The sequence below is a fragment of the Saccopteryx leptura genome, chromosome 5 (genome assembly GCF_036850995.1).
Source record: "Saccopteryx leptura isolate mSacLep1 chromosome 5, mSacLep1_pri_phased_curated, whole genome shotgun sequence".
NCBI classification, from domain to species: Eukaryota; Metazoa; Chordata; class Mammalia; order Chiroptera; family Emballonuridae; genus Saccopteryx; species Saccopteryx leptura.
This window is the reverse complement of record NC_089507.1, coordinates 205,236,931-205,263,769: the sequence shown is the minus strand read 5'-3', so window position 1 is coordinate 205,263,769 and position 26,839 is coordinate 205,236,931. Positions and strand designations below refer to the sequence as shown.

General features: G+C 42.9%; 1 protein-coding gene across 1 annotated transcript; it reads left to right on the top strand.

Moving 5' to 3' along the window:
* Positions 1 to 4,067: 4,067 nt before the first annotated feature.
* On the top strand, positions 4,068 to 26,308 carry YWHAB (tyrosine 3-monooxygenase/tryptophan 5-monooxygenase activation protein beta). Its single transcript, XM_066387705.1, has 6 exons — positions 4,068 to 4,264; positions 18,033 to 18,335; positions 20,241 to 20,364; positions 22,192 to 22,355; positions 24,100 to 24,195; positions 24,490 to 26,308. Exons 2-6 carry the CDS (start codon positions 18,036 to 18,038, stop codon positions 24,544 to 24,546), a joined length of 741 nt encoding a protein of 246 aa, XP_066243802.1. The 5' UTR covers positions 4,068 to 4,264; positions 18,033 to 18,035; the 3' UTR covers positions 24,547 to 26,308.
* The last annotated feature ends 531 nt before the right edge of the window (positions 26,309 to 26,839 follow it).

Here is a 26,839-nt window from a genome sequence, read left to right as displayed (position 1 = left end):
AGATGGCTTAAAACAACCATATCCTCTCACAGTTCTGGAGGCCAGAGTCTGAAATCAAAGTTTTAGCAGGGCCATGCCCCTCTGAGACTCTGGAGGAATGCTTTCTTGCCTCTTCCTACCTTCTGGTGGTGCTGGTGGGTCCTTGGCATTCCTTGGCTGGCAGGTGCATCCCTTCAATCACTGCCTCTGTCATCCCATGGCCTTCTCCTCCGTGTGTCTCTGGCGTTTCCCTCCTTTTTTCAGGACATCCATTATATTGGATTAGGGCCAATTCTAATGACCTCATCTTATCTTGATTACATTTCCAAAGGCTCTTTTCCAACTAAGATTATATTCACAGGTACTGTGGGTTAGGACTTCAACATACCTTTTTGGAGGACACAAGTCAACCCAAAACGGTAGGTAAATGGAGAAACTGGAATGTTCATACAATAGATAATATTGTATGATAAAAATACAGTGATAAAAAGCAATGAGCTCTTATGCCATGAAAAGGTATGAATCATATCGCTTAAGAATCCTCAATAGGCCTGGCCGGTTGGCTCAGTGGTAGAGCGTCGGCCTGGCGTGCAGAAGTCCCGGGTTCGATTCCCGGCCGGGGCACACAGGAGAGGTGCCCATCTGCTTCTCCACCCCTCCCCCTCTCCTTCCTCTCTGTCTCTCTCTTCCCCTCCCGCAGCTAGGCTCCATTGGAGCAAGGATGGCCCGGGCGCTGGGGATGGCTCCTTGGCCTCTGCCCCAGGTGCTGGAGTGGCTCTGGTCGCAGCAGAGCGATGCCCCAGAGGGGCAGAGCATCGCCCCCTGGTGGGCGTGCCGGGTGGATCCCGGTTGGGCACATGCGGGAGTCTGTCTGACTGTCTCTCCCCGTTTCTAGCTTTGGAAAAATACAAAAAAAAAAAAAAAAAAGAATCCTCAGTAAAGGCTATATACTGTATCATTCCAACTATATGACATCTGGAAAAGGAAAAACTAAACAGCATATGAGAAGTTATTGCCAAGGGTCAGGGTGAGGTTTGAGTAGTTGAAGCACAGGGATTTTTATGACAGTGAATCTGTTCTATGCGATGGTACAATGGTAAATGCCTGACATTATGAGTTGTCAAAACCCACAGAACTGTACAACAAAAAGAACCCTATGGTAAACTGTGGGCTTTAATTAAGAATAATGTCAATACTGGTTCATCAATTATAACTAATATACCACATAATGTAAGATTTTAACAATAAAGGAAATTGTGGGTGGGGAGAGATTGGGTATATAGGAACTCTGTACTCTGATTCATTTTTCTGTAAACCTAAAACTGTTATAAAAAAAAAAATAACAGCCTGACCAGGAGGTGGCGCAGTGGATAGAGCGTCGGACTGGGATGCAGAGGACCCAGGTTCGAGACCACGAGGTCGCCAGCTTGAGCGCGGGCTCATCTGGCTTGAGCAAAAGCCCACCAGCTTGAACCCTATGTCGCTGGCTCCAGCAAGGGGTTACTCGGTCTGCTGAAGGCCCGCTGTCAAGGCACATATGAGAAAGCAATCAATGAACAACTAAGGTGTTGCAACACACAATGAAAAACTAATGATTGATGCTTCTCATCTCTCTCTGTTCCTATCTGTCTGTCCCTGTCTATCCCGCTCTCTGACTACTCTCTGTCTCTGTAAAAAATAAATAAATAAATAAAAATTAAAAAAAAAAACAAAGTCTGAATTTTACAAAATTTTATTATGGATTCTTTTTTTTTTTTTTAATTTTCTTATTTATTTATTCACTTTTAGAGAGGAGAGAGAGACAGAGAGGAAAGAGAGACAGAGAGAGAGAAGAGGGAGGAGCTGGAAGCACCAACTCCCATATGTGCCTTGACCAGGCAAGCCCAGGGCTTCAAACCGGCAACCTCAGCACTTCCAGGTCAACGCTCCATCCACTGCGCCACCACAGGTCAGGCCTTATTATGGATTCTAAGGCTCAAGTACCACCTCTTTCAGGAAATCTTCCCTACTCTCCCACCACATTCCCAAGATGCATTAGGTGCCCTTCTCCCAGGTCCCATAATGCCCTGGACATATATGGTCTGATGGCTGCATCTGACATATTGTATGCTAGTATCTCTTCGTGTCTGTCAGTTAATGGCTGTGGTCTGCTAACCCCTGACCTAGAATGCAAATGGTGAAAGCAGCTAATTCATGCAACACATTAGTAGGCACCCAGGGATGCCTGGTAAAGGGTACTTCTGTTCCCTCAATGCACTCTCATTTGTGGTGCAACCATCATGAGCCCTGTGACCCACTAGGCTATTTTCTGGATGGGGACATAAGGCACAGTCATATCACATTAAGCCTTATTTCAACCTGAGAAGTTTCTGGATTACTGATCTTTGGTTTGCCAGAGATGGATCCCCATGGGGAAGTTTTGGCACTGAGCAACTTTCCCGGGGTTCAAATCCTGTGGTTTTGATGTCAGGTCCATGCTGTTTACATTACACAACACTCTCCTTCCATCTTGCTCAAGTTAAGAGGTGGTATGGAACAGGGGTGACTGGCACAAATGCCTACATGACAGATAAAATAAATGCGGAAAGCAGACTGTCAGGAGGGGTCCCTGGCACTTTGCAAAGTCCATGTCTGATCTAGAGTGGGCAGCCACTCCTTGGTTCCAGCCAACTGTTACCACACAGAAATGTGGACATAGTGTTACCAGGCAAGGCAGAGATGCAGACTTCTGTTCACACAGAAATCTGTGTCTTAACTGTTGGCATCTAAAACTGTTATTTCTGGTTTAGAAATACTGGAGTAGCATATTGGGAGGAGAAGGAATTATGTGATTGAATTGGGGGCTTATGATGGGGGAGAAATAGCAGGGAAAGGCTACAGGGTAAGGACAGCTTTTGTTGAACTCTGTCAAACTCAAAGGTGTTATCAATTGTCTTCTAGATCTGAGTAATCACCGAAGGATTTAAGCAACAAAGGGCCATGATTAGAATGGCATTTTTAAAAGATCACTTTGGCAGTTGATGGGAGCAGAACTAAGGGTAAGGTGATGAGTTAGAAGTCTATCATTAAGCTGAGTCAGGGTAAAGGAGAGATGACAAAGGCCTATTCAGTTTGTTCTTTCTCCTACCAGACTGTAAACTCCCAGACAGCAGGCCCCCCTCTGTGTTGTTCTTGCTGTATCTCCAACACTAAGCACAAAGCCTGCTCAATACACATTTGCCGAAAGACTGGGTGAAAGGGAGTGGAGGTGAGCAGCATTCTGAAGAACAATGTTTAAGAGTCAACTGCCTTCACATGAAACCTATAAAATTTTATTAACCAATTTCACCCCAATAAATACATTGAAAAAAGGTCAAATGCCTTGGGAGGAACAGCAGGTTGATAATGGAGAGAGCAGTCACGGGAGTGGAGGGCCTTTTCCTTTCCTACAGTTTCCTCTAAGAGCTTGGGAAGGGGAGTATATTCAATTAAAAGATTCAATTAATTAGACACACACTTCAAAACAAAAAGCCCTTCATGGTTCAATTCCTAGGACCTCTTCAGTCCACAAAAGGAGGAAATGATAAGTACCTTGAAGGACAGAGAGAGGATTAAACGAAAATTTAGGGATTAACAATTTCTGTCTTTCCCTAGGTCCAGTATTCCTAAGGAACACAGAAAATGGGGACTGACCTCAACCTCCGACCCCTCAGCCATTACTTTTTGGGTGTGGTGGGAACCGATGACCTCGGAATCTTCCGGCCTGGCCCTTGAGAGTTTTCGCCCAAGCAAAGAGGACCTCAAGCCCGCCCAACCCCGAACCTCGCCCAGTCCTCCCTGTTCCCACAGGTCCTAGTTCTTGACTCTGCCCCCCCGCCACAACCGCCCCCTCCCCTCCCACCTCCTCTTTCCGCTCCCCCGCCCCCATTTCCGCCCTCCTCCTCTTCGCCCCGCGCCCAGGCCCTCCGCCCTCCCGCGTCCGCTGCGTCCCGACCCTCCGCTCTGCTTCCTCCTCCCTCCGTCACGGCCCCTCTAGGGCGGCCGGGGCAACCCCGTGCCCCGCTCGCCCAATGAGGAGATGGCGCAGGGGTGGGGCGGGGCTCGGGCTGGAGCGGAAGTGGTGACCGGAGCGGAAGTGGAGCTGCCGCCACCGCCGCCGCCGATTCCGGAGCCGGGGTAGCTGCCGTGCCGCCACTGCAGCCGCCGCCGCCGGTGCTGCTGCCTGGGAAGTAGGCCAGAGAAGGAAGCGGTCACCGCGATCGGAGCTCCGCTCGCAAGCGTCTTTGCCTCCTGCAGACCTCCCACGGTGAGTGCGGGCGGGATCCGCCCGGGGCCCCCAGGGGCCCAAGCCCTAAGCTCCCGCTTCGGCGGCAGTGGCGTCCAGGGCGACCCCCGGGTAGACTCCGGGAATAGGGGCACGCGCCCTTCTCGGCCCCGCACGTCCGTCTGCAGCGCGAGCCCGGCCTCACCGCGGCCCCTCCCTGTTTCCGGGGCCGGGCCCTCGGCTAGAGAGGCCCGGGCCGCCCTCGCCGTTGGCGGCCCAGCCCGGCGAGCTGGGTGCGGCTCCATACCCAGTCGGGAGGGATATGGAGCCGTGCACCCCGGACCCTCTCTCGCTGCCCAGTTTTGATCCCCGCACGACCCCTCCCTGTGCTTTGAGCGTCGAGATCCGATCTTTTCAGCCCTGTCACCCCTGCTCCTTGCTTTCCGGTTTCCAAAAATTAAAATGGAACCAAATGCGAGCGAGTTGTCTATCCCCAGGGCCTCTGCTTGACTTCCCAGGATGGGTAAGGGGTTTAACCTTGGGAGAGAGCAGAGAGCAAACCCCCTCCCACTTTGCAGTAAAGCCGTTTCATCATCGTTCGCTGGTTTTGGAGCCTGGCAGGACCGAGATTCCCTGAGAAGCCCAGGGTTGAGGTTTGAATCAAGGAATTGCATTTGTTGAAACCGGTTACCGAGTCAGGCCGGATCCCCAGGAAAAAAAAATGTCCGAGGCTGAGAATCAGATATTTTCCCACGGTATTTGTCATCATTAATCTTTTATGTTCTCGCCTAAAATTCCCCCATAGTGTGTGTTAGCATGTTTTTAGGGCTGCATTTTGCCTAATGGCTCCCTGCTAGGAGGGGTGGGAGTGATTTGAGCCCATTTTTTTTCATAAGATGAGTAACATACATCTTTGTCTGTTGCAAATAGAGAATTCGTGTGTCATGGGATTTTCAAAGGTGACAATGTTGGTAAGACAATTTGCCACCTTTTCTGTAAAAATCCATTCCTCTTGTCCTTGCCTTCACCGCTTTTCTCTTTGGTAAGGCTAGATAGATAGCATCAGGCTCTGATTTTACTTGCCCCGGGTGGGAGATGGAATTTGACAAGATGGTGTTATGAACATACCAAATCAGGCAGTCACAGGAGCCCAGACAGAAAGATAAAGCTCTTGTAAGAACATAAAAATTGTGTTTCTCACTGTCTCAGTTGTTTGTGTGGAACCACACTCATAGGTAGTTTTATAGAACAGGACACGTGGTTATTCAGCTTTTTGCATTTTCCTATTAGAAATTTAAATGTATAAATAGACTGCTCACAAAAATTAGGGGGTATTTCAAATGAATATGAAGTGATAAAATATTCCCTATTTTTTGTGAGCAGTATATTACTTGGTTCTTAGTGAATTTACTCTTAAACACTTCCAAGTGCATCCCCATTCCTTATGTAGGAGTCTATATCTCAGTTGCCTTCCCCATCATTTTTCTTGGATCTGTGTCCTTAGCAGCACGAAGAATGGTAAGGATAAAACCTATTAGTTTTCTGGACCCAGATTAAAATTTTACATGGGGTTTTCAAGTTAGAAGACTAATAATTCAGGAGCAACTGCTGAATTATTTTTCTAGGCCCTCATTTCAGTGAGATAAGAAACCATTCACCCATCTTACAGATGGAGTCTTTATTTGAAGCTAGGTGATTTTGCCTAGACCACACATCTGGTTTTCAGATTGAATATCTTCATTCATTAGTAGTAAATATTTATGGACTGTCAGCTTCTGTAGTATGGCTCCTACCCTATAATCTGCTGTACATTTCCCATCATGCAGTGCTTGTGTTATGTTGAAGCCATTTTAGAATTGGAGCTCTATAGATGAGGGAGGCAGCATCCATAAAACCAGGCTGAGCATACTCCCATGATCCCATTTCCCAAGGCAGAGTCTTCAGATTTGGGGGCCACTGTAAAAAGCACATTTTGCCCATTTGGCTGTGAATATAGAAGCAGAAAGAGCACTGGACCAGGAGTCATCAATTTGATTCAGGTCCTGCCTGCAGCATTTTCTAGCTGTGTGATCTTCAGCGTGCTGCTTAATATCTGGTTCTTGGCTTTATCTCCAGAGTTGTTGTGAGGCCTTTTACAAACTAGATTTTTAAATAAAAGATTTGGTTTTGTCCTTTAATCACGGAGTTCACTGTTAATGGCTTTCTTCTTTCCTCCAGTTACATTCTGATGAGATCCAACCATTTTATACATGCTGCTTTCAAAATTTGACATAGAATTATATTATAGAACTTTATTTTGTGACTAGCATCTTTAATCTTTCAAACACATTTTCTCATCTGTATAAATGCAAATATGTAGTAATAGTCTTTAATATGTTCTTGTGACAAACTCAGTAGTAAGGGTCTGGAATATAATAGGTATTTAATAAATGTTATTTAACCATATGAATGAATATGCACATATATTGAATAGACATACATATATGTGCTGTATCACATAGACACACAGAGTTCAACCATTTGTGATGTATACACAACTGATAAGATAGTGTAAGCAATTAGTCTGTAATAATAGTAGCTACCACTTATAGTGCTTGCTTACTATGTGCCCAGCTTTGTTCTAAGCATTGTACACATATTCACTAACCCTTCATAACAGCCAATGGTATGTAAGTACTGTTAGCCCATTTTACAGATGAAGAAACTGAAGCATAGATAACTTAATTTTCCTAGGGATATACACACACAACACAAGGTAAGTAAGTGTTGGAGCAAAAATCAAACCCAGGCAGTCTGGCTCGAATGATGGATTTCTACTTGTAGTTGAACAACCTGTGTACATCTATTGTGTGAACCCCATTTCTCCTTAATTTTTCTTTACATGTGTATTATTGAAGTAATTGTGTTCAAGCAGAAATTTCAGCTATGTTTAAAAACTGCAGTTTATCAGGGTGGGGAGTCTGTATATTCTAGCTTGAAGGGATGATACTGCTTGGGAAAGTTCGTTTTTTCTAGTGTTTTCTTCAGAGAAAAGATCATCAGTTACTTTGTGGCATACCAATTTATCCAGTCCTGGATAAATTTGTCATCTAATTGAATTTATCAGGACCACTGTTACTCATTTTTTCTTTATTATACTACCTTTTCATAGAGTTTTAGATTTTTCAGATTTTGTTAGGGAGGAGGAGATGAGTACATCTACATGGTAGAGAGAAAATTCTAAGTTATAACATCCTCCTACACTGCCTCTTCCTTCCATGGCATCAAACTACCAGTTTTCCTTTAAATGAGAATGAACTAAAATGTATTTGTAGAGGAACTTTAAGTTTCTGGGTTTCTACATTTTTCTAGGGAGAGATGACAGTTCACTAGCTAGTGGGCAAGAAATGAATTGTATAATAGCGACTTTTAAGTGGGCCCTGGCCGGTTGGCGCAGTGGTAGAGCGTCGGCCTGGCGTGCAGGAGTCCCAGGTTCGATTCCTGGCCAGGGCACCCAGGAGAGGCAACCATCTGCTTCTCCACCCCTCCCCCTCTCCTTCCTCTCTGTCTCTCTTCCCTCCCGCAGCCAAGGCTCCATTGGAACAAAGATGGCCCAGGTGCTGAGAATGGCTCTGTGGCCTCTGCCTCAGGCTCTAGAATGGTTCTGGTCGGGCCAGAGTGATGCCCTGATGGGCAGAGCACCCCCCCGTGGGCATGCCGGGTGGATCTCGTGCGGGAGTCTGTCTGACTGCCTCCCCATTTCCAGCTTCAGAGAAATGCAAAAAAAAAAAAAGACTTAGAAGTGGCTTGGTCTCAATATGAATATGATCCTATTAGTCATCTATATGTCATGATGGAGAAACTATTAGAGTTGGATTCTGAGGGAATTTTTCTAAGGGAAATACTTAGGAAGGAATTATAGACTCGTGTGCTTTCTATTTTGCAATGTGCATGCTAAAATCCAATCATCTTACTGCTTTCTCTGCTAAGAGATGTAATATAAGCATCACTATGTATTTGTAATATTTAATAATACCATGAAATTGATTGATGACCTTGATAACAAGTCATTCCCAGCACACTTTGAGTGAGATGACTTTAAAAATCTGTTCATTCCTCCATTATGTAAGTTTATTTCATTGTTTTTTCCCTAAGAGATCCAACAATAAAGTTATTTTTGAATGGCCTTGACCAGGACAGAGATGGGAGGCAACAACAGAGTAGATGTGAGCCCTGGCCGTTATTGTTTGTCTGCAAACCTTACCATAAAGCTTGTTTAACAGTCTGGTGAATTTCTGGCATATGCTGTTTATTAACTGCTTATTTTGATGTTGGCTTTTTAAAGCTAGATAAAATTAAGGTCAGTTCTCAAACTTCACTGTTATAACTTTTAAGAATCTTTGAAAAACTGTCCATTCTGTCTTTTTCGTAAGTAAGAACTGAGAATCATAATTGATCTTTAGTAATAGTGCTACAGAGAGAGAAGAGCAGGTTCCGGATTTCCCTGTGTGACTCTGGGCGGAAGCTCCTGGCATCTCTAAAAGGAGTGACACCTACCTCATAGGATTCTCAGGATTAAATGAGTGATTTTCAACTTTTTTCATTTCATGGCACATGTAAATTCTGCGACACACCAAAAAATGTATTTTTGCCTATCTGACCAAGAAAAATAAATACAATTTTGATTCATTCACACTGGATGGCTGTTGTGTTGACTATTGTCATTATTTTATTTGACAATCTAAGGAAAAAGAGATCAGTGATCCTGACTAGTCAGGTATTACGTGTTTTAAAATTCTTATGGCACACTGGTTGGAAACCACTGATATAAACCCTTAGTGCTTTACACATTTAGGTAGACCATAATTAAATTAACAGATTTTTGTTTTTGTTACTAAACCATGTAGCTGGTAGGGCTTTTTGTATAGCTGATTGGACTTTTGAATAGAAGAGATGGACAGAAAGCAAGGGCTTTCCAAGGGCTTGTTGAAGCTCAGTTTTAGTCTGTAAATATGGTATAATAATTGGTAGCAAAAAAAACCAACCAAAAAGGTGTCTCCTGAATGGAGCTCTTTTAAAATATAAAATGCAACAAACGAACCAGACTCAGACACAGAGCGTAGTGTGGTGGTTACCAGAGGGGACGGGGTGGGGGGATGCTAAAGAAGGTGAAGGGGTCTAAATATGTGGTGATGGAAAGAGATCAGATTTTGAGTGGTGCGTGTACAATGCAGTATACAGATGATGTATCATAAAATTGCATACCTCAAACTTACACAACATTAACTAAGGTTACCCAATAAATTTCATTTAAAAGAAATAATAAGAGTCTAAGAGTATAGATATAGTCTGTATTTTATAGGTCAGATGTGATCTACCTGCCCCTGTCCACATAGGAAATAACAGCTTGTTCGCTTCCTTGAAAAAGCATCAGTTGATCAAAAGGTCTCTTGTATTCAGCGTGACAGGCATTGTGTTGTGTGTTGGGTACCCACAGATAAAAAGTCTGGGTTCCTACCTGAAGCTCAACAATCCAGTGTGGGATCCAACAAAGATATTTACAGTAAACTGATAACCGCTATTTTAGAACTAGGCACGGGTAAGTTAAATGTGCCTTTCTTTTAAAAGGCTTTAAACAAAGCCATCTGATTCTGAAAGAAGTGAGGCATGTAGTAAGTGTCCCTTCACCGGCTGACCATTTGTTAGACTTTTGTGTGAAATATACTCTGGCTGACATTTGAGTGCTTCAGGGTATGGAGACTGCTAAATTAAATGTTTTGCATCAGGAACAACTATGATCCTTACAAGAACCCTATTAAGTTTGCCTATTTAATGCATGAGGAAACAGATTTACAGAGGTCCAGTAACCTATGGAGTTGGTGTGTGTCTCTGGTCAGATGGACTGGGTCCTTCCCATTTTGTTGGTGATCCAAAAGCTTTTGAACCCTACTCACAAGGTCAACCAATTGGGCCATCTTTGTGGATCAGAAATAGCAGATTGACTTTTTAGATTGATCACTTAAAGCCAGGAGATCATTTTATTGTCACATCTGCAATTGACTCACATTGTTTGACCTTGACATATCACCACCTCCATTGTTTTAGGTTTAATTTTGGCTAATTGGACATAATTAACAATGATATTCAACAACTGATGTGAGAGCAGTAAGGGATTTTCAAATGGAAGTGCAGTTGCCCTCCGTAAGTCTGTGTTCTCTGGACGTTATGCCAATGACTTTGAATTTCAGATAATGCTAATGCCGTGTTTCATTTTCTGACAAAGAGCCTGTAAATGTTTGAATGGAATTTAATGTATTACAGGACTCTTCATTTTGTGTGTAGAATGGCACACAGATATTTTTAGAGTGGGTGTCTTCAGTGAGTAGTTTCTTTAAAAGCCAGGGATACTTTTTCTGGGTAGCACCCACTAACCACCTGGCCCACTGACTTCCTCAGTCACTCCTGCAGTCGCTAGGCATCTGTTTTTCCTTCAGCAGAATGACTCCAGGGCTGTAACTTTCTTTATGGTGCATGGGTGGTCTATCTGGAACGGTGCCTCTGTGAATGGTTTTCAGAATTTCCTGTCAATTCCTTTATCCTGTGGGAACTTTTCAGCCTAGATTTTTAAGATGTTGCTGGCAGTTTTCTCTCTCTAGATTGATAACTGTTTTCATTTCTAACTTGGCCTTTGATTTCTATGTATTTCATCTAGAGAAACAGTGCACTTTATTCATACATCTGTGTTTTGGTCTTTGGGAGGAGTTCCCTTTTTCTCTCCTGTATAGAACTCCACCCCACCCTCAACCCATAAAGCCAGTCAGGACCCAGTCATATTTAAACTAAACCTGTTCCCTCTCATTCTATATGGTTCCTTCTCCAAGAAGCAGCTTTATAACCCTTAAATATGTGCTGTTTTCTTTTCTTTAAAAAGTTTTTTTATTGATTTTAGTGAGAGAGGAATGGAGAGAGACAGGGACATCAAGCTGTTTCTGTATGTGCCCAGACCAAGGATCAAACTGTCAACCTCTGCACTTCAGGATGGTGCTCCAACCAACAGAGCTATCCAGCCAGGACAAATATGTGCTCTTTTCTCCTGTTCCTCCGTGGAACTCCTTTCAGCAATTAATCAAAAGACTTCTTGGAAATAATGGTGGATTTTCATTACCTACAGTCCTACATTACATTTTTGTGAAGTAGTTTACGAAGAATATTTGCCTATTGAGCCTTTATTCTGACCAGTACTGTTTGCATTTTATGTACGTCATCTTGTTTGTTAGTTATTAATGTCTCCTTTTAACACTTAAGGAAATGGAGATCCAGAAAAGTTATTTTTTTTAAAATAAATGTACTTTGTTGTGTAAACGTACCACAGCTTTTTTTTTTTTTAAGATTTTATTATTTATTTATTTATTTAGAGACAGAGGGATAGATAGGGATAGACAGACAGGAACGCAGAGAGATGAGAAGCATCAATCATCAGTTTTTCATTGCGATACCTTAGTTGTTCATTGATTGCTTTCTCACATGTGCCTTGACCACGGGCCTTCAGCAGACCAAGTAACCCCTTGCTTGAGCCAATGACCTTGGGTCCAAGCTGGTGAGCTTTTTGCTCAAGCCAGATGAGCATGTGCTCAAGTTGGCGACCTCGGGGTCTTGAACCTGGGTCCTCCACATCCCAGTCCACTGCACTACCGCCTGGTCAGGCCAGAAAATTTATTTTTAAAATCACCTAATTTTTTTCCAGAAGCTCATATTTGTTGTATATAGGGCTTTCTTAATAGACCCGACTCATGTATGTTTTGTATTAGAGTTTTAGTAATCCTGACACATAATAATGTAGAGTCGATAAAGAATTCTCATTTTAAACTCCTAACACATTATTAAACTCAGCTAAATAGTGGCTGTTCCTTCCTTTCCTTGGAAACAAAACATAGGTGAAAGTTAATACCTTCCAAAAGCCACCACTGTCATTTTTAACTGTTTTGCAACACCCTTTTTTTTTTAAAAGAAAAGATGGTTAACAATGCATAGATAGCTCCCCTCCCCGCCCTTTCTTTTTTCTTATCCTTGGATGTCTGCTTCTGGACACTGGGAAATGACCTCAATGTTCCAACTATGGCTAAAATAAAATATTCCTTGGGCAAAGAATGGAGATTGAGGGGCTACGTTGGTTCATAGATGCACTCTTGTTTCAGCATTTACATCTGATTTTGGGACTCATTTATTTGAAGGAAATTCTAGTATTTCATGAATACCTATAGAATTATTCTTCCTAATGTCCTTTAGGGGATAATTTATAAAGGCATAATATTGTAGTGCAGTTCTACCCTCCTCTTCCTTTTATCTCTTTAACAAATATTTCTATGACATTAAATCCCTCCTTTTGATAGCATATAGTCTTGTAACATTTATTTCTCTTCTAACCACTCCCGATTGCACTGGGAAGTGTTTCAGCTAGTGGCTTTGAACAAACAGCTCGACAGCTGTCATCATCATGTGGCTGTGTTGAGGATCCCTGTTCTGGAGCCTGTCGGTGTCCTCCGGACCTACACCAGGCACAGGGAAGTTTCCTGGCCCACTGCATGGTTAGACCTCTTTCAGCCTCTAGTCATTTATTTGCTCTGCTGTCCTGCCATGCCTGCTGACAGATTGCAGTCTTTTAAGGCTTTTTAAGAGGCTCTTCTGCCAATGTTTGTCTTGGTCTGGAATCTTCATTATAAACCATCATTACTTGATATCTAGAAAATTCAGTTAGAAACTTGGAATGAAACTGTTGCAGGTAACATTTCTGTCCATTTTGAGGATATTGAGGGGTGGAGTTTTATCTAAGAATATTAACATTATAACGTTCACTTCCTGTACAGGATTCATATAGATTTGCTTTTCCTTCTCATGGGCTGTACATTTAAAAAATAAAAATGCAAGCTTACATTTAGTGGGTTAAAACAGTAATAATGGAGGCCCTAGCCGGTTTGCTCAGTGGTACAGTGTCGGCCTGGCATGCAGGAGTCCCGGGTTTGATTCCCGGCCAGGGCACACAGGAGAAGTGCCCATCTGCTTCTCCACTCCTCCCCCTCTTCTTCCTCTCTGTCTCTCTCATCCCCTCCCGCAGCTGAGGCTCCATTGGAGCAAAGTTTTCCCGGGCGCTGAGGATGGCTTCATGGCCTCTGCCTCAGGCGCTAGAATGGCTCTGGTTGCAACAGAGCAACGCCCTGGATGGGCAGAGCATCGCCCCCTGGTCGGGCGCATGCGGGAGTCTGTCTCTACTGCCTCCCTGTTTCCAACTTCGGGAAAAAAAAACAGTAATAATGTATTGGTACTCTGAGAGGAGCAATATGGACTATGCATTAAAAAATTTTTTTTTGTATTTACTATTCTTTAATTCTCTGCCCCTCGTCCTCCAGCACCACTTCTTCTGAGGTAGAAGCTGTTATCTCCAGTTTATAAACTGGGAGACTGAGATTGAACGAGCTCATGTGGCTGCGAGGTGGCAGATTCTGCTCTCACATGTTATCCTGTTGTCTTTCCACCATACTACATTTAGGTAGCCTGTCTTCTCTCTGCTCTTCAGTAATGATTTGTTTAAAAAAGTTGACTCATTTGAGCATCAGTTTTGTTACTGGCCTGTTTTCAGGCATTAAATGAGAAACAATGTGAAGGTTTTCTTTGAGGACATGCACATGTTAAACGGTTTGTAAATGGTACACTGTTCATCATCCAACCATAGAATTAGAGGGCAGGTAGAGAGAAGCCCTAGACAGTGCAATAGGCTGCAAGTGTAGTTGGATTTATAGGCAGAGTAGATCAGTTGGAGATGGGGGGTGGTCACGGAAGGTCTCTGGCTGTGGATGAGTGGGTAGAGTTTGCATAGGGATAATGTAAATAGAGCATTCTAGATTAAAGGAACTAGAGTAGTGCCCTCTTATCCTTGGGGGGTACATTCCAAGACCCCTGTGGATGTGTGAAACCGCAGGTAGTACTGAACCCTTTGTATACTGTGTTTTTTCCTTTACGTACATAGCTATGATAAATTTTCATCTGTAGGTTAGACACAATAAAAAATTAACAGCAGTAGTTAATAAGGTAGAATGATTATAACAAACTGTAATAAAAATTATGTGAATGTAGTCTTCCCCTCTCTCTTTGATAACCAAGATGGCAACTAAGTGACCAACAGGCAGGGAGTGTCTACAGCATAGATACGCTGGACAAAGGAGTGATTCACATCCTGGGTGGGACAGAGCAGGGCGTCACGAGATTTCATCATGCTACTCAGAATGGCTCACCATTTAAACCTTACAAATTGTTTAGTTCTGGAATTTACTTTCTAATATTTCCAGACTGCGGTTGACCGTGGGTACTGAAACCATGGAAGGTGAAACTACAGATAAAGGAAGGCTACTACTGTCCAGCAGCAATTTTAGGCATGTGTGAGCATGGCATTGGTGGGGTATTATTCAGTGATGTCCAGCCTGGGAGAAAGGTACATGTTGGAGACTAGTGGATGAGAAAGTCTAACAGGTCTGGAGGGACAATTTAATTTCTCTGATGTCTGCTGCCTTCCTCCAAACTGCTGGGTGTTGTGTAACCCATTTCCTGTTGAAATTGGTCTAGCTGCTTCATAATCCATGTTATATAAGTCAAAAGTTACATAAGCTGCAGACATCAGGACACTTAGCTATTCTATGGCTTTTGATTGTTGTAAGTTGTTTTTGTGTGTGTGGTTCGAATTTTTTAAACAGCTGCATAAGGCATATGTATTCATTCTTACCATATCATGCTGGGTTCTCAGTCCCCAAGAGCTCTTGCAGTGATCCCAAAGAAGCTTGGAATAGTTGGCCCCAAACCAGAAAGATCACATTTTATTTTGAGAAATAGGGCGTGTACATTTGGGAGGTTTTAGGGAGTAGTCAGGATTCTTCAGAAAGGTATGCTTTAACTTTTAATGTTTGGGAATGGGATAAGGAGGTGTGCATCTTTTTATTATTATTATTATTTATTCATTTTAGAGAGAAGAGGGAGAGACAGAGAGAGAGAAGGGGGGGGGAGCTGGAAGCATCAACTCCCATATGTGCCTTGACCAGGCAAGCCCAGGGTTTCGAACCGGCGACCTCAGCATTTCCAGGTCGACGCTTTATCCACTGCGCCACCTCAGGTCAGGCCAGGAGGTGTGCATCTTAACTGGGGGGCCTACTAGGGACAGAGACTTTCCAGGCATCCTTTTACCAGTGTGAGCGGGCTACAAAGTGACTGCTGACTTTGAATTAACCTACAGACTGGAAAATTTTTTGAAGTACATTGAAAATTGGCTTCTTTCTGCTCCTCTCTTTTAGAAACAATGAAGTGGAATTATTTAATGATGGAGATAATGTCCTGATCTCAAAGACTTTATGGTCAAGAAAGCTAGACATACTGATAGAGTATAAGTTTTAAGATGATGAATAGTATATCTTTCATGTACTTATATTAGAATAGGCTAGGTTGTATTGTAACAAACAGCCCCATCATCATCTCAGTGGCTTAACCTAACAAAAATTTCTCTTTCACATTGCTTGTCTAGTGCAGGACTGCAAAAGTCCCTTCCGTCACAGACACTCCACTGTTCTGTGATTTGCACCATCTAGAACACATTGCCTTCTAAGTAGCTGCTATAAGAAGAGAGCCTGGTGAACCATGCATAGGCCTTTAGCAGTTTCAACGTGGAAGTAGCATCATTTCTGGTTATGTTTCATTGGACAGAACTAATCATGGGACCCCTCCTGAGTTCACAGGTTTGCCAGGAAATGTAGGAAAGCAAATGGAACATTTTATGAGGATTATTAGCCCTCTAACAGTATCACTCTAGTGAAGAGGGTGAAGATGTTAAACAGATACAAGGTGAGACTTTTTCACTAAGTGTAAGCTTCGAGTTAGGAAGCCTCATTTAGAACACAGCTCTGAATACGATTTAGATAATAAGCAAGGGATAGAATACCATGGTTCTGAACTAGAGAGTCAACTCTTTCAGAATTGTCTAAGTTTGGGGTGTATCTTACCAGGATAGAATACCATGGTTCTGAACTAGAGATTCAGCTCTTTCAGAATTGTCTAAGTTTGGGGTGTATCTTACCAGGATAGAATACCATGGTTCTGAACTAGAGATTCAGCTCTTTCAGAATTGTCTAAGTTTGGGGTGTATCTTACCATTGTGCTTCATCTCATAAAATATTTTTGTGTGGTGGGGCCTATCTGTAGAATTCCTCTCTTGAAAATACAGAAATGACTTTTGAAGCACAACCATTTTGTTAGGTGTTATACATCCTCTATTTTAAAATTATTAACCATTTTCAGAATCTTAAATTGTGATACCATGTATATAATAATGAAAGAGGGCTTTTTAATTTTTTTTTTTATTCATTTTAGAGGGGAGAGGGAGAGACAGAGACAGAGAGACAGAGAGAGAGAAGGGGGGAGGAGCTGGAAGCATCAACTCCCATATGTGCCTTGACCAGGCAAGCCCAGGGTTTCGAACCGGCGACCTTAGCATTTCCAGGTTGACGCTTTATCCACTGGGCCACCACAGGTCAGGCCAAAAAGAGGGTTTAAAAAAAAAAATACTGCTATTCCTACAACTATTTAAAATAGCATTTTATGTTTTTGTACTTTAGTATATTAGCGTATTTTTACATTGGCACACATGGATATATTGAAATTTAAACCAATAATAGTACATAAAACCAGTTTGTATTGGTTAATAAATAATTTTTTAGCTACATGTTATTCAAAACTTACTGTATTCTCTATAAATGGTGATTATTGTGGTGGGGAGTTGACTAAAGTGAGGTGAGTAATTTAAGAGGTATTCACTGGTTGGTGTGTAAAAGGCCAGTAAGATTTTTATCTATTTCAAAAAAATTTAAATGAACTCAGTTATAGTTTGAAGTTCTGTTGCTGTGCATATTGTTAAATACATTCACTCATATCTGTTGCAACCTATACCATGTACAGAATTCACGCCTGAAGTTTGTATATAATACTGTGAACTTTTCAGAGTGGCTGCACGTGGATGAGGTCGTTTATTCCCTCACAGCATCCCATGGGGAGTAAGTTGGTAGTTTTCTTACTCTCCTCTGAGGAAACTGAAGCTCAGAGGTTAAGTGATTAGACCAAGGTCAGACCACTTGTAAATAGCAGGGCTGGTGCTAGATAGAGCCAAATCTGTCTGCCCTTAATTTATGCACCAGTGTGTTCTTGCAACAAATTTAGCAAATTGCAGAAGATATAAAAATGGCACATATTCTTTTATGTACCTACTGCTTGATGGGAAGTAATATCTGCTTTAAGATTGAAGATTGAAGCAGTTATCATACTGAAGATGTTTTTCCTTATACTGTGGGGGTGACCATACTTGTTCATAACAAGCCCAGTCTTGAGAAAAGTAAAGAACATATACATATTTAGCATAACTTTCTAAAGAAATAGTTATTAAGCAGTCTCTTTGTATTGAGGAGACAGAGTAGGAAAGTGGAAGAGAGTAAGAACTAGAGACAGAGAGACCTGAATTTGAGTTCTGGCTCTGTCTTCCCCAAGCAGTGCTGCCTTCTTGCAACCTCCATTTCTTTGCCTCAAAGAAGGTGGAAGAGATTGCTGTGAACATAGACACCTTGTAGAACTGTTGGGAAAATGAACTGACCAAAGTAATAAAAAGGTCCGATAGATGCTTCTGGTCCGTGTTGAGGGCATCTGGAAGTAGATGTTTCACCTGTAGGCGTGCTTCTTTCAGATGGGTTGGAAGAAGATTCACATGCATTGCCTGAAGCCTGATGTTTGCTTTCCTTTGCTCTTGTTCTAGGGAATGACCATGGATAAAAGTGAGCTCGTACAGAAAGCCAAACTCGCTGAGCAGGCGGAGCGCTATGATGATATGGCTGCAGCCATGAAGGCAGTCACGGAACAGGGGCATGAACTCTCCAACGAAGAGAGAAACCTGCTCTCCGTCGCCTACAAGAACGTGGTAGGTGCCCGCCGTTCTTCCTGGCGTGTCATCTCCAGCATTGAACAGAAAACGGAGAGGAACGAGAAGAAGCAGCAGATGGGCAAAGAGTACCGGGAGAAGATAGAGGCGGAACTGCAGGACATCTGCAACGATGTTCTGGTAAGGCCCTGTTTCTTTTAAACTGTGATTTCTGAATTGTATCAATTTAATGGACAAATGCAAACTCTCAAACAGCTTATGAGGCAAAGGTGTCTGAATATACTGGAAAGCTGCAAACCATTTGCAACTAATTTTTAAGCAAATGATGTGATTTTTCTCACCTCTTACTTGAGCAGAGGTTGCTTATCACTTATAGGGAATTTTCCTCTCTTCAAAAAGACCCACGAAAACCAGGAGCATTTAGTCAGCATCCCCCCTCTAGCTTGTCTTTAGGAGTTGGGTCCAGATAGGCAGGATTAGGGATGGATGCAGCTACAGATAGGCTCTTCTGTATCTGTGGAGCAGAAAGCCAAGCTGCCTTTCAGACTCCCCGTCATGCCTGCCCAGTTCTTGTCCAAAAGTTAGCCGCACTGGTCAATGTGGGCTGCGTTCCAAAGCCAAATCAACAGTGGTCGGGGCTCTCCTCTCCTGTGTGTTACAGAAGCCTTAGATGATTGGGTCCTAACTGCCTTCACTCTGACCACCATTTGGGGTTGGGTGGGAGGGGGGCGCTTATCCTAGAGCAAATCATGGTCATATTGTATTTCCCTCACATCCTGAGCCCACTGGGAACTTTCTTTTTCTTCCAGGTGAAATCAGGTAAAAATGAACGGTGAGGGCTGCTTTTGAAGGGAAAAGGAATTCACACTTGTGGATCTGCCTCCTCCCCTGCTGGCTGCCTTTCCGAATTACTGCCCATGACACCTTTCTTTTGAAAACCTGTACAGAGCTTGTCAGCCATCAGGCAGTTCTCATTCCTAACCCATAATGAGTTACGCCCTGTCTGTCTGCAGAGAATATTAAAATGACTACTGCTCTTGCATCTTCACACTTTGATTAAATCCCCTTGTAACTAAGCTTTCGCATTGAGCTTTTTGTTAGACTTATAGTGTAAGAATGTCATGACTAAATTTGTTGCCTGTTGGTAATTTGGGGGTTTGTTAATGGTGCACTAATTCCTGAATGTTAGGTACATCTGATATTCAGATGAAGTATGGCATGTATTCCAAGGGCAAGACATTCCATAATTCCTGAAAACGTAGACCAGCTTTTAAGAGCATCTGAGAGAATGTGAAGAAAGCATGGTACTTACTGCCTCTTAACCAGTTTTTCAGGATGCCACATTCTAAAACAACTCTTCGAAAATATTGCTCTGTTTACGAAGCTTGGACTCCTTCAGAACTGCTTTTGTTGTAAGCATAAATGTTTAAAGGAATTTATTATTAATAATAATAGTAGCTACTTTTGGAGTGCTTACTGTGTGCCAGGCAACATGGTAAGCACTTTATGTCCGTGAGCCCTTTCTCATAACTACCCTAGGAGATGGCTGTTGTGCATCCCATTGGAGAGCTGAGGAAACGGAGGCTCAGGGTGTAGTAGGTCCTTTGTCCAGGGTCATACAGGTAGTTCCTTCACCTAGAGAACCATTATTAACATTGAAAAATAGCCTTCCAGACTTTTTCTGTACGTATTTTTGTGTGTGTACACGTGTATTTTAATATAAAATAGGACTCGTATTTATAAGCTTTTTTTTTTCACTCAGACTTATTTTGAGAACCTTTTCACATTATCAGTATAGTTCCACATCGTCATTTCTAAAGCCTGCCTAGCATTCATTGTATGGCTGTACTTTAATCAACCCCTTATGGATGGTCGAAGTGATTTTTAACAGAAGAAAACAGACATCTGCTGTTATGACCTGGGCTAAAAACCATGTAAAAGCTTTGGATGAAAGTGGTTTTTTTTTAAGTCTTCAGGAAAAAATTATTTAGAAGTAGTAGTGTGTATTTTGAATCTCAGATAGAGGTTTTAACAGCTTTTAAGTAATAGTTCCAAATTCTTAACAAAATGTGAATCATTTTTTAGGAGCTGTTGGACAAATACCTTATTCCCAATGCTACACAACCAGAAAGTAAGGTGTTCTACTTGAAAATGAAAGGGGATTATTTTAGATATCTTTCTGAGGTGGCATCTGGAGACAATAAGCAAAGTAAGTAACATTAAAAAAAAAAAACAAATTTGACCAGTAGAGGAGCCTGTCTTCCTTCATCATAATTTTAACAGTTTTGCTTTGTCTAGTCACCGCAGTACTCATTTCGGAAGACCACAGCATTGTGCTGACCTGTGATAAATGGGGTCATTGGGGATGACAGATCAAAATGTATCTAAGGGGAAGATGTGGAGGGCATTAAAAGTCTGGTACATAGTGCTTTTAACATCTTTTTTTTTTTTACAGAGACAGAGTCAGAGAGAGGGATAGACAGGGACAGACAGACAGGAACAGAGAGATGAGAAGCATTAATCATTAGTTTTTCGTTGCGCATTGTGACACTTTAGTTGTTCATTGATTGCTTTCTCATATGTGCCTTGACCACGGGCCTTCAACAGACCGAGTGACCCCTTGCTCGAGCTAGTGACCTTGGGTCCAAGCTGGTGAGCTTTTGCTCAAACCAGATGAGCCCGTGCTCAAGGTGGCGACCTTGGGGTCTCGAACCTGGGTCCTCAGCATCCCAGTCCAACGCTCTAACCACTGCGCCACCGCCTGGTCAGGCCATAGTGCTTTTATTTTATTAAAAAAAATTTTTTTTTTAATTTATTCATTTTAGAGAGGAGAGGGAGAGAGAGAGAGAGAGAGAGGAGAGACAGAGAGAGAGAAGGGGGGGAGGAGCTGGAAGCATCAACTCCCATATGTGCCTTGACCAGGCAAGCCCAGAGTTTCAAACCGGCGACCTCAGCATTTCCAGGTTGACTCTTTATCCACTGCACCACCACAGGTCAGGCCAGGCCATAGTGCTTTTAGAAAGAATTGTATCTTGAGGATCATTTGGTAGCTCTCTCTTAAGAGGTGAAACTTGAAAGAGTTTGATAGCATGAAACCACCATATAAGTAGTAATGCATTTCTTTTACCCCATATGTGTATTGCTGCGATGGTGGTAACCACAGCTGTTGTATTGAGTCCTACTATGTGCCGAGCATTGTATGGTCTCATTTATTCCTTATACACCCTGGGAGTTTAGGTGGGAGTTTGTTATATTTCTGATAGGGAAACTAAAGCTACAGGGGTTTTTACTTCAAGCCAAACACCTAGTGAATAAAAGTTGGTAATTTAAGCTTGGGTCTAAAGTCCGTGACCTTTCCACTAAAACATGCTGTTTTTTTATGTTCTGTCTCATTAAAATTTATTTCTCTATTTCTTTAAACAGTTTTTTATTTTTTTATTTTTATTTATTTTTTTACAGAGACAGAGAGAGAGTCAGAGGGATAGACAGGGACAGACAGACAGGAATGGAGACAGATGAGAAGCATCAATCATTAGTTTTTCGTTGCGCGTTGCAACTTCTTAGTTGTTCATTGATTGCTTTCTCATATGTGCCTTGACTGCGGGCCTTCAGCAGACTGAGTAACCCCTTGCTGGGGCCAGCGACCCTGGCTCCAAGCTGGTGAGCTTTTGCTCAAGCCAGATGAGCCCGCACTCAAGCTGGCAACCTTGGGGTCTCGAACCTGGGTCCTTCCACATCTCAGTCCAACGCTCTATCCACTGCGCCACCGCCTGGTCAGGCTATTTCTCTATTTCTTAACTGCTTTAGTGGACTTTGTCATTATTGTCTTTTGTTTTTTCCCCAAAGCATTAAATACGGTACTTGGCTTAGAACAAACATTTAGCAAATGATTGTTAATCAGAATGGTGGAGACACTGACCCCTCGTTTGATCAGCCATTTAATCCAGCCTAGTTTGGTGAAATAATTTGACAGTGGTCCAGTATATGATGCAGCCTATGAAAGAACCCAGCTCTTAATATGTCATCTTTCTTTTAGCCACTGTGTCGAACTCTCAGCAGGCTTACCAGGAAGCTTTTGAAATTAGTAAGAAGGAAATGCAGCCTACGCACCCAATTCGACTTGGCCTGGCACTGAATTTCTCCGTCTTCTACTATGAGATCCTGAACTCTCCTGAGAAGGCCTGCAGCCTGGCGAAAACGGTGAGAAGGAGCTGGGCTGCTGCCTGTGGGAAACAGCGCTGTGCTTATTGGAAGATTTTTTGGGGTTGGGGTCGGAGTATATCTTTTAGGAAATAAATTCAGACATACTTGTTGAATTCTCAACACCTGCTTTTTTTGTTTAATTTTTGTTGTTTGATGACTATTTTTCAAGGGTGGTTGTGGGAAATTCAGGGTGAGGCTAGTTGTGCCTTCTCAAGCTTTGGGCTGTAGACCTCCATTGTGTGTTAATATTCCTCGTACCAAGATTCAAAGTTATAGCTGTAGAAATGAAAGAAATGGGATTGTGGTGGGGTTTTTGTTTGTTTGTTTGTTTTTTTGTATTTTTCTGAAGCTGGAAACGGGGAGGCAGTCAGGCAGACTCCCGCATGCGCCCGACCGGGATCCACCCGGCACGCCCACGAGGGGGCGATGCTCTGCCCATCCGGGCGTTGCTCTGTTGCGACCAGAGCCACTCTAGCGCCTGGGGCAGAGGCCATGGAGCCATCCCCAGCGCCCGGGCCATCTTTTGCTCCAGTGGAGCCTCGGCTGCGGGAGGGGAAGAGAGGGACAGAGAGGAAGGAGAGGGGGAGGGGTGGAGAAGCAGATGGGCGCCTCTCCTGTGTGCCCTGGCCGGGAATCGAACCCGGGACTTTGGCACGCCAGGCCGACGCTCTACCACTGAGCCAACTGGCCAGGGCCTGTTGTTTTTTTTTTTTGTTTGTTTGTTTTTGTATTTTTCTAAAGCTGGAAACGGGGAGAGACAGTCAGACAGACTCCCTCCCGCATGCGCCCGACCGGGATCCACCTGGCATGCCCACCAGGGGCGACGCTCTGCCCACCAGGTGGCGATGCTCTGCCCCTCCGGGGCGTCGCTCTGCCGCAACCAGAGCCACTCTAGCGCCTGGGGCAGAGGCCAAGGAGCCATCCCCAGCGCCCGGGCCATCTTTGCTCCAATGGAGCCTTGGCTGCGGGAGGGGAAGAGAGAGACAGAGAGGAAGGGGGGGGGGTGGAGAAGCAAATGGGTGCTTCTCCTATGTGCCCTGGCTGGGAATCGAACCCAGGTCCCCCGCACGCCAGGCCGATGCTCTTCTGCTGAGCCAACTGGCCAGGGCCCTGTTTTTGTTTTTTAATGTGTACTGAGTTACCTACCTCCTAATCTTTTGGTAACCCAGTTGCCTTTTCTACATATTTTTATAGTCATTCACCCTGCATTACTGTTATTTTAAATTTTTTTAATTTCAAAAAAAGTGTGTGAAATGAATTCTCAGTGTTCCATTACTTGATTGAATCAGATTCAGTGGTGTGAATTTCTGTTCTCCCTTTATCTTCTGTAACTAGACCTTTTTAAGTTTTAGGGGTTCTTTCTTTTTTTTCTTTCTTTAATATTCCTTTCCCCCTTCCTCCTTCCCCCTCCCCTCCCCTCCCCTTCCCTTCTTTCTTGCTAGAAATGTCTTTGGTAATTTAAAAATTACATGAATTTGCCTAGAATGAATGCTACATTTATGGTAATACCTGCTGACTTATTAGGTAAAGTTCTTATCTAGGACTTTTTGTCATTGTTGGTTGGTACTTTATAAACATACATTATTTGTTTGCTGAAACAGCTGGCAAACAAGTAATAATGGCCTAGGTTCCCCAGACTACTGGACAGGAGGAGAAATCATATTCACTGGTTAGTGGGAAAAAATTAGGCTAAACTTGCTTCAGAGAACCTGTGACCTTTGCTAACTGCTCTTTGCTGTAGGCGTTTGATGAAGCAATTGCTGAATTGGATACACTGAATGAAGAGTCGTACAAAGACAGCACGCTGATCATGCAGTTGCTTCGGGACAATCTCACTGTGAGTACTGCTGATTTCAGGGGCCACTTTGGGAGGGTTTACAGTCTCGATTCACTCACTATAGCCCGGGACTCAAGGGATTTGGTACCTTGTAAGTATAGTTAACATTATACAGTGTAAATCTAAGAGTTGAGTGAGTGCTGAAGTTTTGACCTTTGCTGTCATCATTGTCGGCAGTTACACAGCAAGAATTTTAAACAGTCCAGGAAGATAAGATAGATGCTCAGAGTGGGGACCTCCCGGAGTAGATTTGAGGAGCCCAGCTTTGATTATGGCTCTGTTTTTCTCTTGCAGCTGTGGACGTCAGAAAACCAGGGAGATGAAGGAGATGCTGGGGAGGGAGAGAACTAAAGTCTGTCGTGCTTCGTGATCTGTTCAGTGTCACTCTGTACCCTCCACATATATCCCTTTGTGCGATAAAAAAAAAAAAAAAAAAAAAAAAGTACGTCGACTTTTCAATTTTTCACAGCCTCAGCCTAGCAAAATTGGTCCATGGGATAAAAAGCTGGTATTTGTATCTCAAACTCAGTTTGGTCACATAAATGCCACAGCATTCTGAAGTTTTGATATTTAACATTGACAGGATTACTGTGTGTTTAATTTTTTAAAAAAACAACACTGTGATTATGGGGTTTTGTAACTTAAGCAGAACTCTTACTGGTAGAAAAAAAAATAGACCTAAATTATCTGTAACTTTTGGGAAAGTTTAATATCAAAACAGTCACTGAAATGCAGCTCCATTGTAAAGTTGTACAGAAAGTTGTAGAGATTATATGGCGATACTGGGACATGGAGTGAGACACCTATCATTTCGCATTCGAGTTTGACAGCATTTCACAGTGATTCTGCCCGTTGTTCAGGGCTGTAGACACTTGACCGGTTTGGGCTAGTGCCACTCAAAAGTTTGTGAACGCAGTTGTCCGTTGTCTTCCTCTGAGAAAACTTAAAAGCCTAAAATGGAAATTCTTTGTGGCAGATAACTGGGTTATGACACCATGAGAAGGTCCAGTGCTCGTATAACACACGTGACTAAAACCCCTGTCCTATAACAATGTCACTGATTTGCGACTTGTGCTTCAGTCATGGGTATGTTTTTCTTGTAACCACGAGCTAAAGAAGAAAGCTTTGTATCTTATGAATGGCCTTACCTGTCTCCTGGGTAATACCTTTAAGAATAATGTTCTGCAGAGATTGCCTTTTACATGAGGAGTACCAAGTCTTTGGGCTCTACCTAGCTTGGGGCTTTTAAATTTTGAAATCTAAACATTCTTTTCCACTGTCTTTTTGACTTGACTTTCTTTTCTCTTCCCTCTTTAAATTTCTGTCCTGCTTGTTTACATTTTTTTTCTTTCTGAAGTTGGTTTCTCTTTTGTTCACAGTTTAATACTATTGTATATGGACAGGGATAGTGGGTCTGGAGGGGGTGAGGAGTGAAATTGATGAGCACTTGGTGAGCAGGCCTTGTTTCAAAGAGACAAGAAGAGCTTCCAGCACCATAGCTCTGTCTTCCTCCAGTTCGCAGCACAGTTGCTGTTCAGGCACACCAAGATCTGAATCAAAAAAGTGTTTTTTAAATATTCATGACTTCTCCCTGTATTACAGCCAGCCCTGATAATGCTTGTTAGTACCTGTCACCAGATCTCCTAACTGTCCTCATCCAGCCAAGTTCACAGACGTGTTTAAACAAGACCCTATAATGCAGGGAAGTTGCATGAACACTGCCATGTGGAGAATCCAGAATACCCGGGCCTACCAGTCTCACAGTATCTCCCCCCCTCCCCCAACATTCCACATAGCTTTAGTATCCATCTGTTTGTCCATCTGCTGAAATGAGAAAAAAAAACATTCATGCACTGATGAAAACAAACCAAAAAAAGAAAAAAAAATCCCTCCTTTCTAGCTGAACAAAAATGTGCAGTTAAATACTTGGCGCTTGAAAACACAGTAGTGAATGTGGAACGAGCCTGTCTGTATATCTGGTAGCTCTTTCTTGCTTTGTTTTCCTTACCAGTATTCTGCCTCACGTTTGCTTCTGTGATGGTTATATTGCCTAGCAAGCACACCCGTGGTTGTGAAAATAGTATAGCAAAAAAAAAAAAAAGAAAAAAGAAAATTCCCTGGTTATTGATGTACTAGATTTGTGTATGTCTTTTAAACAGTTCTAGTTTCCACCTTACACGGAGTAATCAGGAAACATGTAAAATTCAAAAGTGAAATAAAAAGTTTTATCAGTTAGTTGCCTGTGAATTGATGTGTGGCACCATCTCGATCACTGCCAGAGTTCGCTTTTTTGATCATGTTTATTTTGAGCTCTACTCTTCCTTTAAAAGTAGGCAACAGTTTTATGTCATTCTTTAGAACCAGAAGTGAAGTAAGTTAGTGTCAAAGGAAAGAAATTGCCATTAACACGGAAACCTATCCACCTTCCACAGACTGTCCAGGTCCTAGGTGTTCTGTGGGGGTTTCTAAGATTTGGTGTAGCCAGTGGAGTTTGGATCCCATTCAAGTCCGTCCATTTCCCCTCACATACATTTATTTTTTGTATTTTTCTTAAGTTGGAAACGGGGAGGCAGTCAGACTCCCGCATGCGCCCGACCGGGATCCACCCGGCACGCCCACCAGGGGGCGATGCTCTGTCCATCTG